The sequence below is a fragment of the Nelumbo nucifera genome, chromosome 3 (assembly GCF_055504915.1).
Source record: "Nelumbo nucifera cultivar China Antique chromosome 3, China Antique-T2T, whole genome shotgun sequence".
Taxonomy (NCBI): domain Eukaryota; kingdom Viridiplantae; phylum Streptophyta; class Magnoliopsida; order Proteales; family Nelumbonaceae; genus Nelumbo; species Nelumbo nucifera.
In genome coordinates, this window is record NC_142651.1 from 4,949,083 (window position 1) to 4,972,225 (window position 23,143).

The 23,143-nt window shown below is 39.7% G+C and overlaps 3 protein-coding genes across 11 annotated transcripts in view; 1 reads left to right on the forward strand and 2 right to left on the reverse strand.

Annotated features, from left to right (window-relative positions):
• LOC104593277 (uncharacterized) overlaps positions 1–5,380 on the forward strand; it is a 52,470-nt gene extending 47,090 nt beyond the window's left edge. For all 9 annotated transcript variants that reach the window (XM_088899528.1, XM_088899529.1, XM_088899530.1 and 6 more), the window contains 3 exons: positions 728–859; positions 1,131–1,889; positions 2,101–5,380. In XM_088899528.1, coding sequence (XP_088755654.1) covers positions 728–859; positions 1,131–1,889; positions 2,101–5,220 — 4,011 coding nt within the window. In that variant the 3' untranslated portion in view covers positions 5,221–5,380. The remainder of the gene's footprint in view (positions 1–727; positions 860–1,130; positions 1,890–2,100) is intronic.
• A 317-nt stretch (positions 5,381–5,697) lies between these two features.
• LOC104592921 (receptor protein kinase-like protein ZAR1) lies at positions 5,698–11,562 on the reverse strand. Its single transcript, XM_010252467.3, has 2 exons — positions 9,889–11,562; positions 5,698–6,607 (listed from the first exon to the last, which is right to left on the reverse strand). The coding sequence occupies exons 1-2, from the start codon at positions 11,387–11,389 to the stop codon at positions 5,958–5,960; spliced, it is 2,151 nt and encodes a 716-aa protein (XP_010250769.1). The 5' UTR covers positions 11,390–11,562; the 3' UTR covers positions 5,698–5,957.
• Positions 11,563–15,033: 3,471 nt separating this feature from the next.
• Positions 15,034–22,389, reverse strand: LOC104592922 (proteasome subunit beta type-5). Its single transcript, XM_010252468.2, has 8 exons — positions 22,153–22,389; positions 21,574–21,696; positions 21,318–21,447; positions 17,880–17,986; positions 15,882–16,016; positions 15,698–15,801; positions 15,506–15,606; positions 15,034–15,406 (listed from the first exon to the last, which is right to left on the reverse strand). Exons 2-8 carry the CDS (start codon positions 21,685–21,687, stop codon positions 15,279–15,281), a joined length of 819 nt encoding a protein of 272 aa, XP_010250770.1. The 5' UTR covers positions 21,688–21,696; positions 22,153–22,389; the 3' UTR covers positions 15,034–15,278.
• Positions 22,390–23,143: the final 754 nt, after the last annotated feature.

Sequence of the window (23,143 nt, forward strand, 5' to 3'; positions counted from 1 at the left end):
ACTTTCTCTCATTCTATCACCTATTGGGGCTATTCCTATGTTCCTTCGAATGACTTCGTTTCGGATCTTATCCTTTCTAGTTTTCCCACTCATCAATCTCAGAATAAACATTTCTTCCACACTCATTTTTTGGGCATGTTTTTGACTGCCCATACAACATACTGGCCTTAAACTGTTTTTATAAAATTTTCCTTTTGATGTAAGCAGTATTTGTCTATTACATAAAACTCCAGATGCACCCTTCCATTTTGCCCATCTTTCTCCAATTCTATGGGTGACATCCTCCTCAATCTCTCCCTTGTTATGAATTATCAAACCAAGTTACCGAAAAAGGCCACATTGAGTTATCTCTTGGTCTCCAATCCTAAGTGTACCCCAATTCGCACCAATGTTTTAAAAACTGACTGGTGCTGAACCATTTTTGCCTCTGGGTCATGGCTCAGCAGTTCAACCATATGTATGTATGTATTATATCATTTAAATAATGTATAATTATATTTTACATGTAATATATGTATTATTTTATGTTTAATTTACAGTTTTTATTTCGGCTTTTAATTGGGATTTGAGGCCAAAAGGGGCTTTTATTTAATGTCTTACAATAGGAATTTTTCAATGCCAAAGTTGCTTGAAAAATCTGGGAAAATGTCTACTTCAAACTGAAAAGAATAGTGGCTGTTTGATGATTCCTTTTTTGTTTTTCTGTTTACTCATTTCTTCTTTTCAGCATGCAGCTACCATGGCTCTGGGTCATTCACATTTAGAAGTCTGCGAAATCATGTTCAGCGAGCTTGCATCTTTTGTTGAAGAGGTCTCACTGGAAACAGAAGGAAAACCAAAATGGAAGACAGGATTAATGGTAGAGCCCTAAGATATCCTGTACTTTCATCAAAGAGATCTTTAGTCTCAAGAAAAGAAAGCTTGTTGGTTGTTACTAATTAAAAAAACAGAAAGCTTATTACAATATTTTACAATTACATATGGTTTAATATCTTTATTTCTTTAAAACTTAAAATATATTTCAATTCACATAGGCAAGTGCGTGCTTCTAATCTGGTAGATGTGCATGGAAAGATTAGATTCTTTGGAGTCACTTGCACACATAAAATTGACTCCTGTTATGAATGCAGATTCAAAAAGCCCGCCGTGAGGAACTTCGTGTTCACATTGCAAATATATACCGTACTGTTGCTGAGAACATATGGCCTGGGATGCTGAGTCGGAAACCAATTCTTCGTCTTCATTATTTGAACTTCATTAAAGAAACAACCAGGCAGATTATAACTGCACCCCCTGAGAGCTTTCAAGAAATGCAACCTTTCCGTTTTGCATTAGCTTCTGTTCTAAGATTGCTAGCCCCTGAGTTTGTAGAGTCAAGATCAGAGAAATTTGATGTCAAAACTCGTAAGCGATTGTTTGATCTTCTTCTCTCTTGGTGTGATGAAATGGGTAGTACATGGGGTCAAGAAACTGTCAGTGATTACCGCCGTGAAATCGAACGTTACAAGGCAACTCAGCACAGCCGTTTAAAGGATGCAGTAGACAAAGTCTCATTTGATAAAGAAGTAAGTGAGCAAGTTGAGGCAATTCAGTGGGCCTCTATGAATGCCATGGCTTCACTACTCTACGGGCCATGCTTTGATGACAATGCAAGAAAGATGAGTGGTCGGGTGATTTCATGGATTAACAGTTTGTTCATTGAGCCAGCACCTAAGGCACCTTCTGATCCAAAAACCCCATCTTATTCGAAATTTATGGGGGATGGAGGTCGTTCTGCTGCTGGACGTGATCGACAAAGGACTAGTCACCTCCGTGTTTTCCTGGCAAAATTGGCATTGAAGAATATTCTGCAGACAAATTTGGACCTATTTCCTGCCTGCATTGACCAGGTGGTTCCATTAACCTTTTTTTTTTTTTTTTTTTTTTTTTTACAATGACACCCTTTAGTGGAGATAGTTTCCTTGATTAAACAATCCTCTGAAGGTGTAAACCCATCATCACTGTATCTTGTTACATCTTATTCCTGTTGTTACCTTAATTAAAATAATACACTAACACCATCTTTACGAAGGAAATAATTGGCATTGTATTTCTTGACAGTGCTACTATTCAGACACTGCCATAGCTAATGGCTATTTCAGTGTGCTTGCTGAAGTCTACATGCGCCAAGAGATCCCAAAATGTGAAACTCAGAGACTTCTAAGCTTGATTCTCTACAAGGTGGTGGATCCATTGAGACAAATCCGTGATGATGCTCTTCAGATGCTTGAGACACTCTCTGTCCGTGAGTGGGCTGAGGAGGGCACTGATGGTTCAGGTCGATATAGAGCTGCAGTTGTTGGTGACCTCCCCGACTCCTATCAGCAGTTCCAGTACAAGCTCTCATGCAAACTTGCCAAGGATCACCCAGATCTGAGCCAGCTCCTCTGTGAGGAGATCATGCAGCGACAACTCGATGCCGTAGACATAATTGCACAGCATCAGGTCTTAACATGCATGGCACCCTGGATTGAGAACCTAAACTTCTGGAAACTTAAGGACTCAGGTTGGAGTGAAAGATTATTAAAAAGCCTTTACTATGTAACATGGCGGCACGGAGATCAGTTTCCTGATGAAATCGAAAAGTTATGGAGCACACTTGCTTGCAAGCCCAAGAATATCAGTCCCATTCTTGATTTCTTGATCACCAAGGGAATGGAAGATTGTGATTCAAGTGCATCTGCTGAAATAAGTGGAGCTTTTGCAGCATATTTTTCAGTTGCCAAACGCGTAAGTTTGTACCTCGCAAGGATATGCCCACAGCGCACAATTGATCACTTGGTTTACCAGTTGTCTCAGCGGATGCTGGAGGATAGCGTAGAGCCGGTTAGACTAAGTGCAAGTAGAGGAGATGGTTCTGGGAATTTTGTGTTGGAGTTCTCCCAGGGGCCTACACTGATGCAACAAATTGCATCAATTTTGGACACCCAACCACACATGTCACCATTGCTCGTACGGGGTTCTCTTGATATCCCAGTTAAGAATCCAGGTGGGAGTGTTAGCTGGCGGACTGCAGCTGTGACAGGATGGAGCATTTCAGGGCCACCAAGTCCAAATCCAATGTCTTCCGAGATGAACATTGGTCCTGTTGCTAGTAGCCGCTCAGCACAGCTCCTTCCAGCAGCATTTGTAAACATGTCAGGGCCGTTGATGGGGGGCCGAAACTCAACGGGTACCTTGCGGAGTCGCCATGTTTCCCGAGACAGCTCTTCTACAGACCATCTACTTGACACACCACATTCTGGGGAAGATGGGTTGCTTTCTGCCAGTGGGTTGCATGGGATCAATGTTGGAGACATCCAGTCAGCTTTGCAGGGCCACCAGCAGCACTCGCTTACTCATGCTGATATAGCATTGATTCTACTTGCAGAGATTGCTTACGAGAATGATGAGGATTTCCGTGAGCACCTTCCTTTGCTCTTTCATGTCATGTTTGTCTCAATGGACAGCTCTGAAGATATTGTTCTTGAGCACTCCCAGCGCTTGCTTGTTAACCTGCTATACTCACTCGCCGGTCGGCACTTGGAGCTATATGGGGTCGAGGAAAGTGATGGAGAGAATAGACAGCAGGTTGTAAGCCTGATCAAGTACGTCCAATCAAAGCGTGGGAGCTTGATGTGGGAGAATGAAGATCCCACACTTACGCGGACTGAGCTCCCTAGTGCAGCACTCCTATCAGCTCTAGTGCAGAGCATGGTTGATGCCATCTTCTTCCAAGGTGATCTCCGAGAGACTTGGGGTGCAGAGGCTCTTAAATGGGCAATGGAGTGCACATCCAGGCACCTAGCATGCCGCTCACACCAAATTTACCGTGCATTACGACCCAGAGTGACAAGTGACGCATGTGTCTCTCTCCTTCGGTGTCTCCATAGGTGCCTTGGGAACCCTGTGCCGCCAGTCCTGGGCTTCGCCATGGAGATTCTGTTGACATTACAAGTGATGGTGGAAAACATGGAACCAGAAAAGGTGATACTCTTTCCGCAGCTCTTCTGGGGTTGTGTGGCAATGATGCACACAGATTTTGTGCATGTGTACTGCCAGGTGCTTGAGCTTTTTGGTCGTGTGATTGATCGACTCTCGTTTCGGGACAGAACAACCGAGAATGTGCTCCTCTCAAGCATGCCCCGTGATGAGCTTGATACCGGCAACTGTGACAAAGTGGAGCTTCAACGTCTAGAATCAAGGATTGGCTATGAATCTCCACCGGTGTATGGAAAAGTGCCTAATTTCGAAGGTGTACAACCTCTCGTTCTTAAAGGTCTCGTGTCAACAGTCAGCCATGGATTCTCTATCGAGGTTCTCTCAAGGATCACAGTGCACTCGTGTGACTCCATATTCGGGGATGCTGAGACACGACTCCTGATGCAGATAACTGGTTTGCTTCCTTGGCTCTGCTTACAACTCAGTAAGGATTCACAACTCGGTAAGGATTCAGCCAATGGACCCGCCTCGCCGCTGCAACAGCAGTACCAGAAGGCTTGCTCTGTTGCCTCCAATATTGCAAATTGGTGCCGGGCAAAATCGTTGAATGAATTGGCAACTGTATTTCTGGCTTACTCCCGTGGTGAAATCACTTCCATCGCTAACCTCCTTGCTTCTGTGTCGCCACCGGTGTGTGCTGAGTGGTTCCCAAAGCACTCAGCACTAGCATTTGGACACTTGTTGAAGCTCCTGGAGAAGGGTCCAGTTGAGTATCAGCGTGTGATACTGCTAATGCTCAAGGCTTTGCTCCAGCACACAACCATGGATGATGCCCAGAGCCCTCAAGTGTATGCCGCTGTGTCACAGCTGGTGGAGAGCTCATTGTGTACCGAGGCACTGAGCGTACTGGAAGCCCTTCTACAGAGCTGTAGCTCATCTACCGCCGCCGCCTCCTACCAACATGAACTAGGATCTTTTGAGAATGGATTTGGTGGAATCGAGGAGAGGATGATGAGTGGCCCCCAAAGCCCATTTAAAGGTCGGTGCTGCCCATTACTATTCCCTATGGGATCATTGTTTGGTGGTGGCTCAATATCCGTAACGCACGGCAGTGCAACGGAATCTGGTCCATCTGCCAAGGGGGCAGCTTTGCAAAATACACGCGTGATTCTTGGACGAGTGCTTGACAATTGCCCTCTTGGGAGGAGGAGGGACTACAGAAGGCTCGTTCCTTTTGTAACCAGTATTGGTATTAGGTGATCTTCCAATTTATTTGTCTCTTTATTTTTTTAATCCTATTAATTCTATCTCTCTCTCTCATTTGTTTGCAGCAGTGGGGGACTGTAAATAGATATTGCAAGAAGAGTGGTGTTTGTAGTATATGAAATCATCTTTTTTTCCTTCCCTAAATAAAATAAAAGCGTTGCAGCAATCTCTCCGCCTAGTCGAAAGATGTAAAGTAAGGATAATTTATTTCGTTTTTAGGGTTTTTAGAGAGAGAAAATTGGTCAATAGAACTTTGATTTTCATTGACCAATGTATCTTTTTTTTATATTTATGTGAAATTCTTTCCAGTAAGTAATGCCCATCTTTTAGATGAATAATTTTCTTACATTGAACAAAGTTGTCTCAACACTTGGATGGAACAAAATCATCCCTTTTAATATTTGTTTTTTGTGATTAAAATGATCGATTATCTTATTGACCTGGAAAATAAAACAATATGGATGAATACAATTATTGAGATAAATACATTTATCTTACCTAAGTAGATAACTTACAAAAAAACAAACAGGGCCTAAAAATTGAAGAATAAGTGCTCATTTGGGGAGAGTTGAAGCACAGAGTTTTACATGCACAGTTTTTAAGCCATGTTTGGTGAAATATCTCGAGAGCCCAAATCAGCTATCATTCATTTAAAATGGAAACACTTTTAGCAAGATGAATGAACGTTGATGTATGTAATGACTCCAAAACCTTGTGATTGACAAAGTTTTTCATGTCCTAATCCTATCGAGATTTTCCGACACGGTCTTCATTCTGGGTCTCACCTCTGGATCGGCCTCCGTGCATGCAAGGGCCACATGGAACACGGCGAGCACCTCTTTCTTTGCGAGTACTTCCTTGAGCAGCATTGGGTCCGCCATCTGTGCCAGCGGACTCTCCTCTTCAAATCCCTTCCTCACCCATCTCACCAGATCCGGAACATCGGGTCCTGTTAATGTGGTAGAGGATGGGAATTCTGGAGACTTTCCGGTCAACATTTCGAGTAACACAACCCCAAACGAGTAAACATCCCACTTCTGGCCCGGGCGACTACCGGGGACCCGAGCTTCAGGGGCCCTATAAGAATTGTTAGATCGTTCGGTTTGGGAGGGCTTGATATAAGGGAGGGCCCCACCCATAAGGCCACCACCACCGGATGAGCTGGGGTCGTTGCCGGTGATGCTGGTCAAGCGGTTGAGTCCAAAATCGGAGATGTATGGATGGAAATCCGCGTCAAGTAGGATATTTGAAGGCTTAATGTCTCCGTGTACAAATTTACGCGGGCTGCACTCGTGGAGGTAGGCCAGGCCCCGAGCCGTTCCCTTGGCAATCTTCAACCGATTCGACCACGACAAACTCCCTGTTGGTTGGCCAGATCTCCCTGGAACATAGTTTAAAACAATAATAACACAAGGAAAAAAGAATCATCACGATTGATCCATTAAACTGGAGATTTGGTATTTTGGTTTGAAGGAAAAAGTTAGGGAGAGGAATGGAAAAGGTACGGAAACTTATCTATCCTTCCTTTTCTTACATTTTCATTCAAACCAAACACAGCAGAGAATTCTTACATTTTCATTGATGACATTTTACTCTAAATCAGAAAATGATCGTTGCTTTTTTGAAAATGGTGATAGGTAGAAGAGAGTAAAGGTTTGTGTCAATAAAATTGATATAGTTTTTATATCGATTATCGATATAAAACTTCAGAGTTGAATCAAAAAATGATCATTGTTTTTTTTTTTTGCAGCAAAAAAAGACATCTTATATCTATTATAAGACGTAAAATTACATTCCATTTAAAGTTTAAACGTACGCAAAATTAAACCAAAATATGATTTTATATCGATAATTATACTCTCTTTTTAAATACATACAAAACCAAATCGATGTTAAATTTACATTGGTTCTTAATTTACATCACATTCAATTCAAATACAGCCTAATGAATTACTCCCTCTAAAGTGCAAATGTACATTGGAAATATCTTCCAAGTTCCAAGGGTACCATGCAAGTAGGGCTTGGGTAGGAGATCCGAACTCTCAATTAGTGGGTGGCTGTAGACTGTAGTGTAAGTCACGTTATGCAGCGTGAACCTAGAACGGTGATTTGAAGTCCTTAACCCCATTACCAAGAGTTTTGATCCCATCTACAAATGCGAATGGCTTGTTTTTGCCTAATATGCAAAGAACAATAAACCTTTTTTTCTGCTTTTCTTTTTAAAAAATTCCCCTTCTGAAAAGAGGAAAAAGGGAAAAGGAAAAGAAACTTTAGCAAAGCCACTTTACTCCATGCAACAAAGCAAACAACATCGAATATACAAATTCTGAGATGCACTTTGTTTTGGAATAGAATATAAAGAGCAGCAAACAGATCGAATCAGATTAGATATACATAGATACAGGTTTTATTAATTTGAACCAGTACCTTATCTATCGAATTTACGTCAGATTTGAATTGAATATTGAATAGTATAAATAAACTAAATTTAAAATATTATAATATTATATAATAGTAATAAAATGAACTAAAAGCAACTGATATTTGGCTTAAACGACTTTGATGATTCTTTTTTTATGAATAAAATTAGAATATCGTTATATAAAACTTGAACCTATAAAAATTTAATAAAAGCTTAACATTCAAATCAGCTTTAGTAATAAATATAATATACATTTTAAGCAAGTACAAATGAATCGAATTGGGTTCACCTTGGGAAGAATTCAGATTGGATACCATTTGCAAGATATATAAATTTAGAATCTAGGATTTACGGTTTAAAATTTATGATCTCATATAAAAACCAAGAGGTCGTCGGATGAGCCTTGTTTCATACACTTATGTATTACTATTCATGGGGAGATATTCCCAGTACATGGTAGGATGTTATGTTCTGCAAGGTCAGTGTGAAGTGCACTACGTGTGGAGCAAATCACAATTCAATTGCAACATCAATGTATTATTTGACAGTTTGGGCTGTCAAGAGGCTCTTTCTGCATGACACATCAATCCACCGGGCAGTTAATCCACACTGCTTAGGGAGAGAGAATCCATATCACTTATATATATATATTATATTGGAATAGAGGTGTAAAATGGGCCATGTCGTGTTGGCCCTTGGGTCGTCTCGAGCCGTGTCACCTTCTCCTATGATAACTTGGGGGGTCGGCCTAACATAGCCCATGGCCCAAACTTATTTAGGCCCGTGCCATGCAACAAGTCGGTCAATGGATTGAATCAAAGCTATTTATTTAAAAAAAATGAAATAAAATAACTTAAAATTTTAATTTTTATATGAATTTTGATGTATACAATTACTTATATATACAATAATTAAATAAATAGGTATAATAAAATTAAAAACAATTGTTTATTTTATCAATATATTATATACTATATATTATTATATAATTATAATTTATATAATATATTATATAAAATATATAAACAATATATATGGGTCGTACTGGGCCAGGTTGCGGGCTGGGCTATACTGGCATACGGGTCACAGGCGGCACGGCCCGTTTGATCATGTTCTACCGGCTCGACCCACGGACATAAAACCCTATGCCTAATACAGCACACACGATCGTACCAAGCCTAATACGGCTCACGAACCGTGGCCAGGCCGGCCGCAGGCAACAAGATCCTATTTACACCTCTATGTTGGAAGGGTGGTGGAACCGTGAAGTTGGAACGTATTTTATTACAGGAGAGAGCCATGTTCACAGAAAGACACTCCATGGATACTCATAATCCTACACGGTCTTCACTTCGTCCAAATTATGGTACGAGAACCACTATATTAAGAGGGGATATTGGAAATCAATCATGATATGGCATGTCATATCATTCTGATAAACCCACGTGTACGGAGATGATGTCATCAATCATGATTTTAGAAGATTTACTCAGCGCGAATGTTCCCTCATGATCATTCCCTTGACCCACCCGGCTCACCCAGTCTGATGACTCTGATCCGGTGTCCCTATTAACAAATATATAGGGAGAATAATGACAGTTCCCATATATATCCCTCCACACGTTTAACTTGATTGCACACTTACCAGTCAGGAGGACGATAGGGGTCCTATATAGAATGAAAAAATTGAGGAGTGCCGAGTGCAGAACCGAAAACTCAAGAAACGATAAAAAAAAAAAAAATGAGACAACATTAAAAGATCGTAGGGCCACAACGACCCCATCTCTTCAATCTATTCAACCCGGGGGAGATCCTAAATGTGGGCCACAACAAACAGCAATGCCCAAGCCCATCTTATATAGTGTCCAGCTCCTGCGAGGGAGTATATAGATCGTAATTAATCTGTAAATATCTCATTTCTTCCCGTTATCAAAAGGATCAATCACCATTAAAGGAGATCGATCAACCGTCTCAATACTAACCGCGTTCTATATCTAATATCCAATGGCTATATTCTCTCTTGCATAGCGCTTCGTATGAAAGGATCTAGGACGTATGTTAATATTACCATATGAGGATCTGCTGCACTTGCATTTAATCGTTGACACATGTCTCATTACACGTGTGATGAAACACTTGTCACAAACTAAATGCAATTGTACATAAGTGCAGCAGATCCAGACTCGAGAGAGTCTAAACTCAAAAAACTAAAAATGGAAAAAAGTTGGGGAAGAACTCACCACGAAGAGCCGAAGCCAAGTTGCCATTAGAGATGAAATCAGAGATGAGAAGCTTTTCATCAGAAACCCAATAATAAGCCCTTAATCTCACAATATTGGGGTGCTTAACCCGTCCGATTGCCTGTATCTCCGCTGCAAATTCTTTATACTTCTGCCCTCCACCTTCACCTAATCTCCTCACCGCCACCGGAATTCCATTGCCCAACACCACCTTGTACACGATCCCCAATCCGCTTTTACCCAAAACATAAGCCGACGATCTCAGAAGCTCATCCAGTTCGAACGTGAACCCTTTATCGATAGCAACTAGACCACCTTCTCCTCCTTCATTACCTCCTGCCTTCTCATCAGACTCCAGTTCCGAATCGTAGTTGCTCAGGAATGCATTCCAACAAGAGCATGAAAACAATTTTTTGCCTTCACCTCCACCGCCCAACTTTCCTTTACTGGTGCAGCTGCAACTTTTTGAATCTTTTCTTTTCCAATATACATAGACGATGAGCAAACCGACTACTGCGACTCCGGCGGCATATGACACCACAATTAAGATTATTAAACTTGCTTTCAATCCTTTTTTTGGATTAGTATCAAATACCGCTGTCGGATTTTGGTTCACTGAGGTGTTCTTTTGGGGATTCCCGCTGCAAGGTTTCCGGAGAGGAAATCCACACAAGGAGGGATTGTCGAGGAATGCGGTCGGGCCTTGATTTGCAAAAGTTCCAGTCTGAGGGATTTCTCCGGTGAGGTTGTTATGCCTCAGATCGAAGCTTACCGTCACCGGCAATCTTCCAAGTGATGCCGGGATCACACCAGAGAAATGATTGAATGACAGGTTTAGAGTTCTGGAGAGCGATTTCAAATCGCCAAGATCCGCCGGGATAGTTCCATTGAATTCGTTCGATGACAGATCGAGCTTAACCAAGTTCTCCAGCTTGGGCCAAATTCCATCCGGGATCTCTCCAGAAAACTTATTGCTGGCCAGAACAAGCCGCTGCAACTGACGGCATTTGCCCAGGTCTCTAGGAATGGATCCTGAAAGCGAATTTTGAGAAAGATCGAGGTTCTGAAGCCGAGGAAGAATGCAAGTCGAAGGGGGAAGCGGACCAGAGAGGTTATTACCGTAAAGAAAGATGCTGCGGAGGGACGTAGCGTTGAAGAGCTGAAGGGGTATAGAACCGTAAAACCTGTTGCCGTGGAGGTTGAGACGTCGAAGAAAGACGAGAGTACCGAGCTCAGACGGAATGTATCCTTGGAGATTCAGTCCGGAGAGGGAGATTCCGACGACACGAGGATCGGAGAATCCAGTAACGTTGATACAGGAAATTCCAGACCAGTTGCATGGGTCATTGTCCTGTTCGTTCCAGTTGGAAAAGGCGGAGGCATGCGACGTTTGATCAACGGCAGACTTTAAAGCGAGAAGGGAGAGACCGTCGGGAGATAGAGAAAAGGTAAGATTTGCGTGGAGCTGCAGAATGAGAAAGAAGAGTGGAAAGAGCTTCATTTTGGTGTTCGATTCTGCAGAGATAATATTGAAAAGTCAAGAGTCTCAGCGTTTCAAGTTTCCCAGAGAGACAGAGAGAGAGAAAGAAAGAACCAAACGTCTACGACGACGACGGCGCAGCTCTGGCCTGTGTGTGTGTGTGCTGTTGCCGGTGGCATTTAACACAAAAAAAAAGAAAACAGAGAGATTTGATTGCTGGGTCCCACTTCCCGCCAAAAAGACTTCAATGGAAAGGGAGTAGAGGAAAAGCAAAGCTAAGCCAACTAGCCAAGCCAAGTGGAAGTGGCCAGTGGGGGTTGAATTGATAATAAATTACTAAAAATGCCACTCAAATAGTGAAATTATCGGTATTTCTGTACGATCGAACTGGAAACAAAAATTGGTTTGTTGATTGAGGTTCCAACCAGAACCGGTCGGACCAGTAAAGGGTCTGGGGCCGAATAACTTGAAAGCTGTAGAACATGAGGATTCGAGAGATGTTCTCGATGTGCGGCTGAAGCATCTTGTGGGTAATTACTCCATACATGGTCGGAGCTGAGGCCTGATTCTTCAGACATGGCCAGATGGTAAATTATCGGGCCTCCGGACCCGAGTTCGGCTTCTATCAGGGCAACTCGATGCTCGCACCGTTCCAGTAACCCCTTTTGCATTGGAAATATCTCCCCCTTGAAATAAATCACATAATCACGGAAATATTTTCAATGTAAGACTGTAAAGCTTGTTGGAACGGGCTTTGCCCTGACCCAAGCCAGACTCGACGGACCCACTATTGGTTCTGTCTTCTGTGTAGCCAGATACAAGGCATAATTCAAATCAATTGTGAATTTGACGGTGGCTCGTTTATTCGTTGATAAGTCTATCCATCCATATTAGATGCTTGATTACTTTTACACGTACAATAAAACTTTATGTATTATTGTGACTGTTGGACAGTTGGACTCGTATCCCCACACGTACAAGTACGGATCCATCCGATGCAGAATTCTGAATTCCAGCCCCTTACTATTAACCCTCTCACCCCCTATAAATCACATTCTGCTCTTAAATTTGGCATTAATTTACGGTCAGGATACATTCCTCCTATACTACGGGGTTATAAAATTCTGATCTGAGCTGATTGCTCACTCTCTCGGCAAATAATTATCGGTATACCTAAAAAAGGACTTTTATGGTGTAAAAATGATGTTTATTATGATGAAATTACCTATGTACCCCACACTTGAGTCCCTCTGTAATGTGTTATATGTAATAAAAAAAACGATGAATCTTTTTTGGGGGTAAATATAGAGAAGTATGTGTACTTTGCAACAGAGAACTACCCTATTTTTCATATTCCAATACCCTGTTCTCAGTTTTTTAATCTTTTATGAAATCATTTTGCCCTTTACTACATTCTATCTCTTGCAACTCTCCATCTCTTAATAAAAGGAGAGACTAAAATGGTCCATAAATTTTCAAGACCGATGAAATGAGCAGGGTGTTGGAATCTGAAAGTACAGCATAGATCCCTGTCGTAAATGAAAGTTCAAATACCTTAGAATAAGTGAATAACTACTCCAAAAGCATATGATAGTTCTCTTTTTTTTTGTGAAAAAATTGAGATATATCGGATACCCTCCCCCCCTGTTTTGAGATATAGGGAATGTTTGGAAGTGTGGCCTTTTTTCTGATAAAAACGGTGCCACATCGGATCCACATAGGCGATTCAACAAACACCCACATACATGATTGTTTGGTTCAAGCGTTTTTTTTGAAAAAACTCAGAAAAATTGGCATGCCTCGTAAATCAAGACCCAACCGTTGCATGAAACGTCAAATTTGACATCCCATGCTTCGATGAACCGTTGCCCCCAACGGTTGATTGATATGGTGAATACATGGCAGAATAACAATGATGAAACTCACCTTACTTTAATATAGTGTTGCTCACTGCCTACGTGGTAGAAACACTTCCAAACATATCAAGACGTTTTTTTTGTGAAAATAGGTCTAGCATGCATGAACATTTTTTTTTTGAAAATCAGTCCCAAAAAACGCCCACGCTTCCAAACACCATCACAATTAGCCGAACACTAACAGCGGGCTATAAAACCAATCATAACACCCCACAGCAGTGATTAAAATACATGGATCCATGCATTTTATGACCGGCTTGGGAGCATTATCATTGGTTCTACAACCTGATACGAAATAGCGATCTAGTTCAGTTTTGGTCAGTGCAATGCCTGTTCAAACAGCCTTTACAGCCTTGCATTGAAAATATCCCTGTACTTATGTGCGTTATTTTATAAGAGATATTCTCAATGGAAGGTGCAAAAGGCTGTTCAAACGGTGTGAGCACGGGCTCGCACTGACCAAAGCCAAACTCGTAGCGATCCCAATGAAAAAATAATATACATTTGTAAATAATACACGTGATGAGACACCTGTCACACTGAATGGAAGTGTAGGAAAAATGTTCAGGAAAACCGGAGTCGTGAAATGGCATAAACCACAAATGCATCCCCTACATGTAAAAAGAGTCAAAAGGAAAGGAATACCAAGTGGCTAATGATGAATGCTCTATAATAGATGTTTCTTCATCAAATTAATGGGACAGTTGGGGTTAGAAGTGGAGAGGATTAATCAATAAATTTATAGAGACATCTCTTTCACGTACCCAACTCCACCGTCTTGAACTAATGATCCCCCCCCCCCCCCCCTCATCCACACTTCAATTTCACACTGCACTTTCTTTTTCTTTTTCTTTTTTTTTTATTTTTCCTGCGTAAAAGTTTCTCATTGGAACAGATATTTGTTTAGGTGATACCGTTTATTATGAGTAGGGATAGAGAAGATGGTGCATGATAAAGGGGTCTCACACTCTCAAATCTCAATCATGAAATGCATGCTTAGAAGCTACAATAACTAGAATAAAGAGTTTACTTGTGTTTCTACAAGAAAACTACATGTGATAGTTGAATGCTTTAATTATAGTATCGTTTTAATCCCTCCAGCCAGTATCGCCACTTCTGATGGGTCCACTAGTTCTCATAGCCGAGACCGGATTCAGTCTGCTGACCCTGCTAGTCTGCTCCTTGATTCCAATTTTACAGAAAACTAACAGGGTCGCACCCGTTTCTTTCCTGATATCCAAATTCCAATATCTGATGTAAAAACCTTGGAAATTGTGCCAGAAAGCAATTAGATTCAGTTTTCACTGCCCAGAGTTTCAAAAACAGCTTTTTTTCAGGGGAAAAAGGTAATAAATCATCATTATCAAAACAGTTTGCAGGATGTTGGCCTTGGATACCACCAGGTCCACCACCTAAAAATACTGTGTTATGGCAATTTCTGATAATCCACATGGTAAAACGACTCACTGTACCCAGCATCCCACAGCCTCACAACTATTCGATGGGTCTTAATGGGCCTGCCAGTTCGCCAATGGCACCCCTGCACGTTTCCAAACAGCCCCTAATTCCGCCCCAAGGCCCAAAAGATACAATAACATGAGAATTCTGAAGGAGGCAGACTCGATGTTTATCACGCTATGTAAAAGAAGGGATCAACTCTTTTCCTCCGTAAGGCCTAAGGGAGTGAAGCATTGGGAAATGTTTGGACTGATGACAAGAATAAGAGTAGATAATACAGAAGACAATACATTTGAACGGCAAGTTAACAGAGATGGAATTCATTGATAATCAAGTGCAAACTATGGGCATTTACTGAAATCTCAGGTATCTTGAAATAGTGTAACTGGAGAACCCAGATGGACCAAGGAGCTCTTGTCTTGAAAGCAAATAAGAGAACCCATACATCTTTTTACCAAATATATCTAGCAAAAGATGCTTTGACTGAGATCTCCACTGGAATTACCAAAAAAAAAGGACTCCACAGGCAAACATGCTCAAGCTCCAGTCACCTCCACCATTTCCTGTTCCACAGTGCCTGGGCTGACTGGGTAGTATTTAAAGTGGAGTTCCCCAACATCATCACCGGATAGCTTCTTCCATCCATTTGGTCCCACATAATAAACTGATTAAAGGGGAAAAAAGAAAGTTGAACTTCCAAGTAAGTGCTTACATGCAGGTAACACACACACGAGAGAGAGAGAGAGAGAGAGAGAGAGCATACCACTGGCAACTCCACCACTAGCTCCATCACGGAACGTTGCGTGATAAATAGCTCGGCGAGCCAATTCAGCAGCTTCTTCTATTGACATATCGTAACGGTATCTGTGAACCAAGAATAAAATTACAAGAAAAATGAGATATCAAACTTACTATAAAGCAAACAACCAATGGATCAACAAAACAAAAGGCATACCCATTATCCAATACACCATAAGCATATGGTGAACCAGATCCAACTGAAAACCGTGTTCCTTTCAGTCTTCCCCCTTCACTGTCCACATAATACAATCCAGGACCCTAAAAGGCAATAGAAGATACAAGTTTTAAAGAGCCAAATTGGATAAAAACATTATAGCATCGCTGAATAAGATCATTACCGTCTCATCCCATCCAGCAATCATGGTCCCAACAGACAGACCCATTCCACGATATGAGTACAGAATGTTTGCCAACAGCTTTGAAGCCCCTGTGACTGAAATCCTTCTCTTGTTTGCCAGCTCATGTAATCGGCACTAAAATCAAAAGTTGAATCACAAAAATCTTTCAATGCTAGAAAACTTGTGTAGAACAACATCATTCATCAGAAAAACAGAGTATAAAGATCCATGAGCTAGTTCATTGATTTTTATAGCACTCTGTAACATCTATAATCTAAAGCATTAAATAGAGTAGTTGCTAGAGCAAAAATATGGACATTTGGCACAAGTTTAGGGTATTCAGGATCACCAGTTTGCAATTGCTGGTTCCCAACTACAAGATTTCAATTATCAAAAAGCAAAACAGAAACATCTGAGTTTACACCAAACAGTTATAGATAACTATCTAAAAGAATGGAATATTGCAGGATTGCTGCAATAACAGATGCACTACTTATGAATACAACCAACACTATTTAATTAAAAAAAATTATTGCAAATTATGTTAAATTTATCAAGTATCACAAACACAATTCATTTGCAATTTTATCCTAAGAACCAGAAAATTTTAGCTGCATATAACTGACAAGAAGAATCCCAAGTATCGTGTCAGTATCCATGCCAGATGTGAAGAATTGCAAAAATCTGTTAGATAGGATACAAGGAGTCGCAATTTTTTTTTTTTGCTTCAAAATTCAGTTACACTGACACAGCATGGATAAGGTATCAGACATGGAACTTGCACTAAAAACTAGTAAGTCTCCAACATGGACATGGACATGGAGCCCAACTTTAAGTAATGACTCATGGGTGAATTTCGACTGCCTGAAAACATCCAAAATTCCACTGATGCAACATGGCGATATGACATTGAACAAAACTTTTGCACTGGTGAAACACCTCATAATATGGGTCTAGAACAAAAACCACAGAAGTTAAATGTTCCTAACCATCTGATCAATACCCCACTTTTGGATCTTATAACTAGTAGATAATATGAATTCACGGTATGGTTCTTCAATACTTCCAATGGAGATGGAGTTGAACATTAGAATTAGATAAAGAAAGAAGCTAAACCAAAATCAAACCAATATAGCTAATGTGTTGATCTCAATTCATTTAAACTACATTGTAATGAAAACTTGGCTCTGACTTTGTTATAATTAATCTCAATCACAAAAACTATTAACTTATTACCCTGATAATTAAAATGAGATGGTGCATATTTATGGAAAGGGATGCACAAGTTTTAGGGAAGAAAGCTTTTTATGCAAGGCACCCACCTTACAAACACCATAATAAACTATGGCTGTCAAAAAGTTGATTCAGATAGGATATACACAGAACCAAATTTATGGATAGGATTGCAAAGGAGTCTGATTTTAATGAGCAGAAAAACTAGAAAAGATAAGATCAGGAATGAAGTCATCTGTAGGAATCTAAGAGTGGCCCCAATAGGTGATAAAATGAGAGAAAGTAGACTAAGATGGTTTGGCCATGTGCACAGAATACCATCAACAGCACCAGTTAGAAGTGATTTGTTACAAGTTGAAGGGGCTAGAAGGGCTAGGGGTAGACCAAAAAGGACAGGGGTAGAAGTTGTAAGAAATGAATTAAGCACTAATAATTCAACCATGGATATGGCTTTAAATGGAACGGATTGGTGAAACAGGATTCTTGTAGCCGACCCCATATAGTTGGGGTAAGGCATGGATTTTGGGACCAACATTGGGTAATGGTATTTTCTACTTTTGGACCCATATCCAGCTAATTAGATTAGACCAAATCATGATCCAATCCATCGATAGCCCTACCTTGGTCTAATGACCAAAACGCACCATGTACAGCATATATCTATTTCTGCAACACGGTTGCAGTTGTATTATCAGATTGTTCCCCCTCACAAAGCAAACAGACAAGGAGCAGAAAGAAGATTAAGAAAAATGACAAGTATGTTACCTTGATGCCCAAGTTTCTATGCCAAAATTGGCAATCAGCAGCTCCTCCCGCCATTGTACCAAGCATGTAAGGATTGATTTCAATAATTTTCTTAACAGATTGTGATGCTGCAAAAATAGTTCATTAAATATGAAATTTGACATGAAACATGCTGATAAAAACAATGGCATGAAACACTTGCTGATGAGATGAAAACCTGGATGATGCCCAGTATTATTAGTGAGAAATATAGTTGTTGCAAGGTGTAAAATTGCTTTTCCTTTTTATCTTCAATCCCCCCCCAAAGACACCCACCCACCAACCACAAGGAGAAAAAAATAATAATAATAATAATAATAAAGAAAACCATACTCATATGTTCCATTCTTTGCGACCGATTGGATCCCAAGAGATGGTGAGGTGGTAGTTAGGAGGGGTTGAGAAGTTATTTTACTGGGACTAAGTCAGCACAAACATGGTATACGTGTGTGACCTATCATGAGCCAAACATCAAATATTCTGTGACTTTTATACATTTCTTTTTTGAGTAATTAAAGCTCCTAATTCAATATATGAGCAATAATTCCCTTTTTTTTTGTACACAGAATAAACCTCTCAGTCGGTTGACAGCTCTACCAACTGCATTACTAACCAGTCAGTCAATACTCAATACCCATGAGGTCGCATAATACAACTAAACATCGACTGGGTTGACAAATGACCAGTCAACCTAGTCATGAACAAAATTATTATAAATGTTTTTTTCTTTGTGTTTATATATTTATTTAAATTATATTAATATATTTTATTTATGCCCTTGATTTGTTATATAAATGATGCTTGAAAAAAAAAATCATGATGGCACATAGTGTTATGTGAAATAGAAATGATACATAAAATAAAAGAAAAGCAGTGGAGGAGTTCTTTTAAGTCTTCTTCCAGTTAGTGGTTTGCCATTATGGAGTTGCCACAAACAAGGAGGAAGTATCAAATAGTCAAGGTTGAACTCGTGCCTTGTAAAACAAAGACTATATCACCTTTTATCTCAGCCTTCCCAACCTTTTCCTTTGGTTTTGAACATTAACCAATCAGAATTTATTGACTATTAATTAAAGAACAAAGAGTGTACCTTAACCCTTTCCTCCCTTCTGCTTTACATTTCCATTCAGTTTTCTATGGAAATATTCCTCCAGTACAATTGGTTTCTTACAAACCTTGCCAAACCAATGCATCAGGTAGACCATTTGCTGATCTTTGGATCCTAAAGAACCTTATCCCTATCTGCCCTCCAAACTTCCAATGTCTTTCAAGATATGTCTATATTTGCCACAATCCTTGATTGTTGTTTTTCATCCATCATACTATCACCTTAGAATCCTTCTACACGATCTTCTATAACTGAGAGAAAGTCCCAATCTCAAACCTTGTAGTAGTGCTAGGAGTTCTGCTGTTCTGGAGTCTCCATAACCAATTGGTACTAAGTAGGTGGTCATAACCTGTCCTTGATCACTCCAAAATACACCCCCTATGCCTGATTCTCCAGGATTGCCTATGCTACCTCCATCAAAGTTTAGTTATGGTTGATGACTTGATTTGGGTGGGATCCTAGAACAGCTAATAGTATAGCTGATAATCTGAAAAAAAAAGGTGAACAGGGATAATGTTGATCAGAGATTACCAGGACGTGGGTCTGACTTGTAATGCTGCCTTTGTTTGGTTTTATCAAGTTTGCATACATATATGCATATATATGCAATTACACAAAAAGAGAACTTGACTACACGAGATAGGTCATGGATGTCGCATCAAGGATGGAAGAGAGGAGGCAAGTAAGCGGACCTAATTCAAGCCCTACAACAAGAGAATAATAATGAACATGGAAATGTAAAGCAGTGGCTTCAGTGATTGAGAGATAAATTGATCAAACAATGAACATGGAATTTAAGAAAATCAAATAAGAAACTAAATGTAAATGTAGAATGATTTTGGACAAGTGCATCAAGTGAGTAGCAAAAGCGATGCAGAACCAAAGGTGAGTAAAGGGAAGCCAAACCCTTTCGTTCCTCTTGATTTGTGTGGGCCTTCTAGTGGCTGTTTATTCAGCAAAGCCCAAGCCTATTAATTTGTGAATTAATCTAAAAGGCCACTCCAGCAAGCCCAAGAAGTTGATTACTTGGTTGTCAACTCATAAGTAGTCCAATAAAATATTTGAAGGATTCAAAAGATTCATTTTTTAGCAAGTATTTCATTTGTCAGTCTCATTGTTTGGGTAAAGAAATATATTCTACATCTCAAAAGAGATTTTGAATTCAAACACTCTTTTGGTATGAATGGATGAAGTTTGAATTATTCTTGCAATTTTATGGCCTCCTATAGGCTTTGTTTGAAACCCCTTCACCAATTTACTAGTTCTGTTTTATTAGTTGGTTGATTGTTTAATATTCTTATATTCTGTCCAGACTTTTTTTTTTTTTGAGAAAAGGTAAAGTAGAATTGTATTAATCAACCGGTCCTTTGTACAATGAGAAGCTGTACAAAACATAAATAAAAGGACCTCAAAAGAAGGCCACCTTCAAAAAGATTACAGTCAGTTGATTCTACGGACCATTTCCTGGTGTAATGGTAAAATTTCGGGCTAGCAAGCATAAGAATGCGGGTTTGAGTCCGAGAGTGGGCACTTTGTGCAAAACACTGTCAAAGCTTAGGACCTTATCCAGTCTACCGTTTCAAAACCCAAATAGCTAGGACCAACATTGGGTAGTGGCTTTTTTTATTTGTCGGTAAGACTCTGGTTGATTAGCCTAGATTTATATTGACATATTTACAAGAAAATCTACTTGTTTTTAGATTGTAGCAATTGGTATTTTAACTGATTCAGCAACTATGTGACTTTAGAGGTCTAGCGCCTAGCTGCCTAGTTTGTTTGAGTTCAAAATAATAGGTGATTGATGTGAATGAAGAATCTAAAGCCTTTTTCCCTAAATCCATCACCTAGGTGATGTCTAGGCAGGTGCCTAGGCAACCTTGGCGCCTTAACAACTATAGTTGGAAACAAGATATAGAAAAGACAACTGAGATGGTTTTTCCATAAACAATGAAAATTTTCATAATTGAGGGGTTATTGGTGCAAATTTAAAGTCTTAAAGCACACAGAGAATCTTAAAATCCAAGTAGTAGGAAAAGATTTTAAAGTTCATTGTTTAAAGGTTAATGGACCAATAGGGCAGAATGGGAGAGAAAGGATCTGTGCAGTTGACCCCCAATTAGCTTGGTCAAGAAAGATCACAACGAGAGTGATTATGGACAGGAATTCGTTATTAATTGAGTAATTTATTGAGTAAAGTTTAAATTGCGCCAAGATAATTAAATGGAAACGAAAAAAATAACAAAATGTGATCAAAGTTTAACACCAAAGAGAGACACTCAATGTAATGGAAGTGGTTATAGTTAGACACATACAGATATATCCTCCCATGCTAGCTCTAGAATCAGCAGCAACCATAACTCCTTCCTTAAATATGAAAGCAAGTGTTGTTGTCCCTTTTGCTGGCTTCAGCGTTTGTTTGGCTTCTTTCTGAAAGCCATCAAACTGCGGAGAAAAGGTTCAGCCTCTAGAAATCCTTCTTTATAAAAACTACAAATGAGCTATATTAAAACAAAGCAACTGGTTATAAATAAATAAATAAATAAATAAAACAATTACATCAGAACTTACATCAGTAGAACAAGGAAGCTCAAATGAAGGGGCCGCTGAGAATCCATCGCTAAGTTCATTGCCTCCCCCAAACAGCGGAAAGGCTGATTCAAGACCACTCAAATCTATCTTCATGCTTATCACCTAACAGAGAAAAAAACGGAAGAGAAATAAAGTTAAGACAAACATCTCTAATTTTAAGAGAGCAATGAGTGATTTACAATGAACAAAACGAAATGCAAATAAAAAAGAATCCCCGGAAAGAAAAAAAAAAAAAAAAGTCGTAGAGTCGTAGAGTCGTAGACAATCAAAACCATGAATATTCCACCAGAAATAAACCATGGAATCTTCTCTAGTTATAGAAAAGGGCCTCGCATAACAAATTATCACACTTAAGTATTCCATTAGAGATAGATCCGGAGGTCCCTATGCAACCTACATTCGATTCAGTTGACTAGATTTCAGCTGCCTAAAAGAAAAAAAAAAAAAAAAAAATTGTTTTCTCTGGCACTTGAATTCAGATCATAGAGAATTTAAAAACTCATTTTAACACAAGGATTTCGAACATTGAAGGGAGAATAAGTAAAAACCTAGCCTCACCTGTGAAGTAGAAGAATAAGAAGAAGAAACAACGAACGCAAAACAATGAACAGAGTATGCAATCTAACAAGAAATTGTTGTTGTCGAAGAAGGGAATCAAAGAGGACGCCAAGCTTGAGGAACAAGAAACGTTTCAAGGGAGACAAACAACGCAGATGAAAGTCGGTATTCTACTACTGAATTCGGGAGATCAAAATGTAAGAATTCTGCAAACCGATGCTCTGAAAAACTCGTAGCAGACCGGATCCGGTCTGATTGGTTGATATAAAACCACACCCTCTCGACTCTCGACTTGTACAACCCAAACCCAAGGCAGGACAATTCGACTTGACCAAAAAGAATGGTCCAACCAGGCAACTCACGGAACCAGGCAACCCAAACCCTCTCGACTTGTACAACCCCAAAACTCTTCAAACAGAACTGATTTAGGCACCCGGATTTTTTATAAGCCAAGCTATTTGGTTGGTTATATGATCCGATTAACAATCCATTGGATCCGAATATGATCCGAAGTGTTGGATTCGGACAAGATTCGGATTTAACCTACATCTGGAATATTATGCTTAAAAATGACAAGAGAATAAAGAAGTTTTATAAATTAATTATTTTCAACTTATACACGTATGATAAATGTCTACAAATATAAGATATTAAATTTGTTAGCTACAAACATTTTTAATCAGATTCATATATTAATCGCATGGGATAGGATTAAATCCGCAACCAATCCAATTATAAATCAGATGCAAATTCTAACACCTGAATCCTATATAATCAAATCAACTATCAAATTTTTAGAGTCTAGCCTTAATCACATGCATAGAAGATAACCCTCATACATCAACTTGAGTGGTGACGGAAAAACATCCCACATTTGATAAACCACTAAAATCAAGAAGGATTTTCTAAAATACAAAAAAATAGTGTTACCTTTTTTTTTACGCCTTCAACGAAAAGTAAGACCGAATCAGCCTCCTACAACATTCCACAC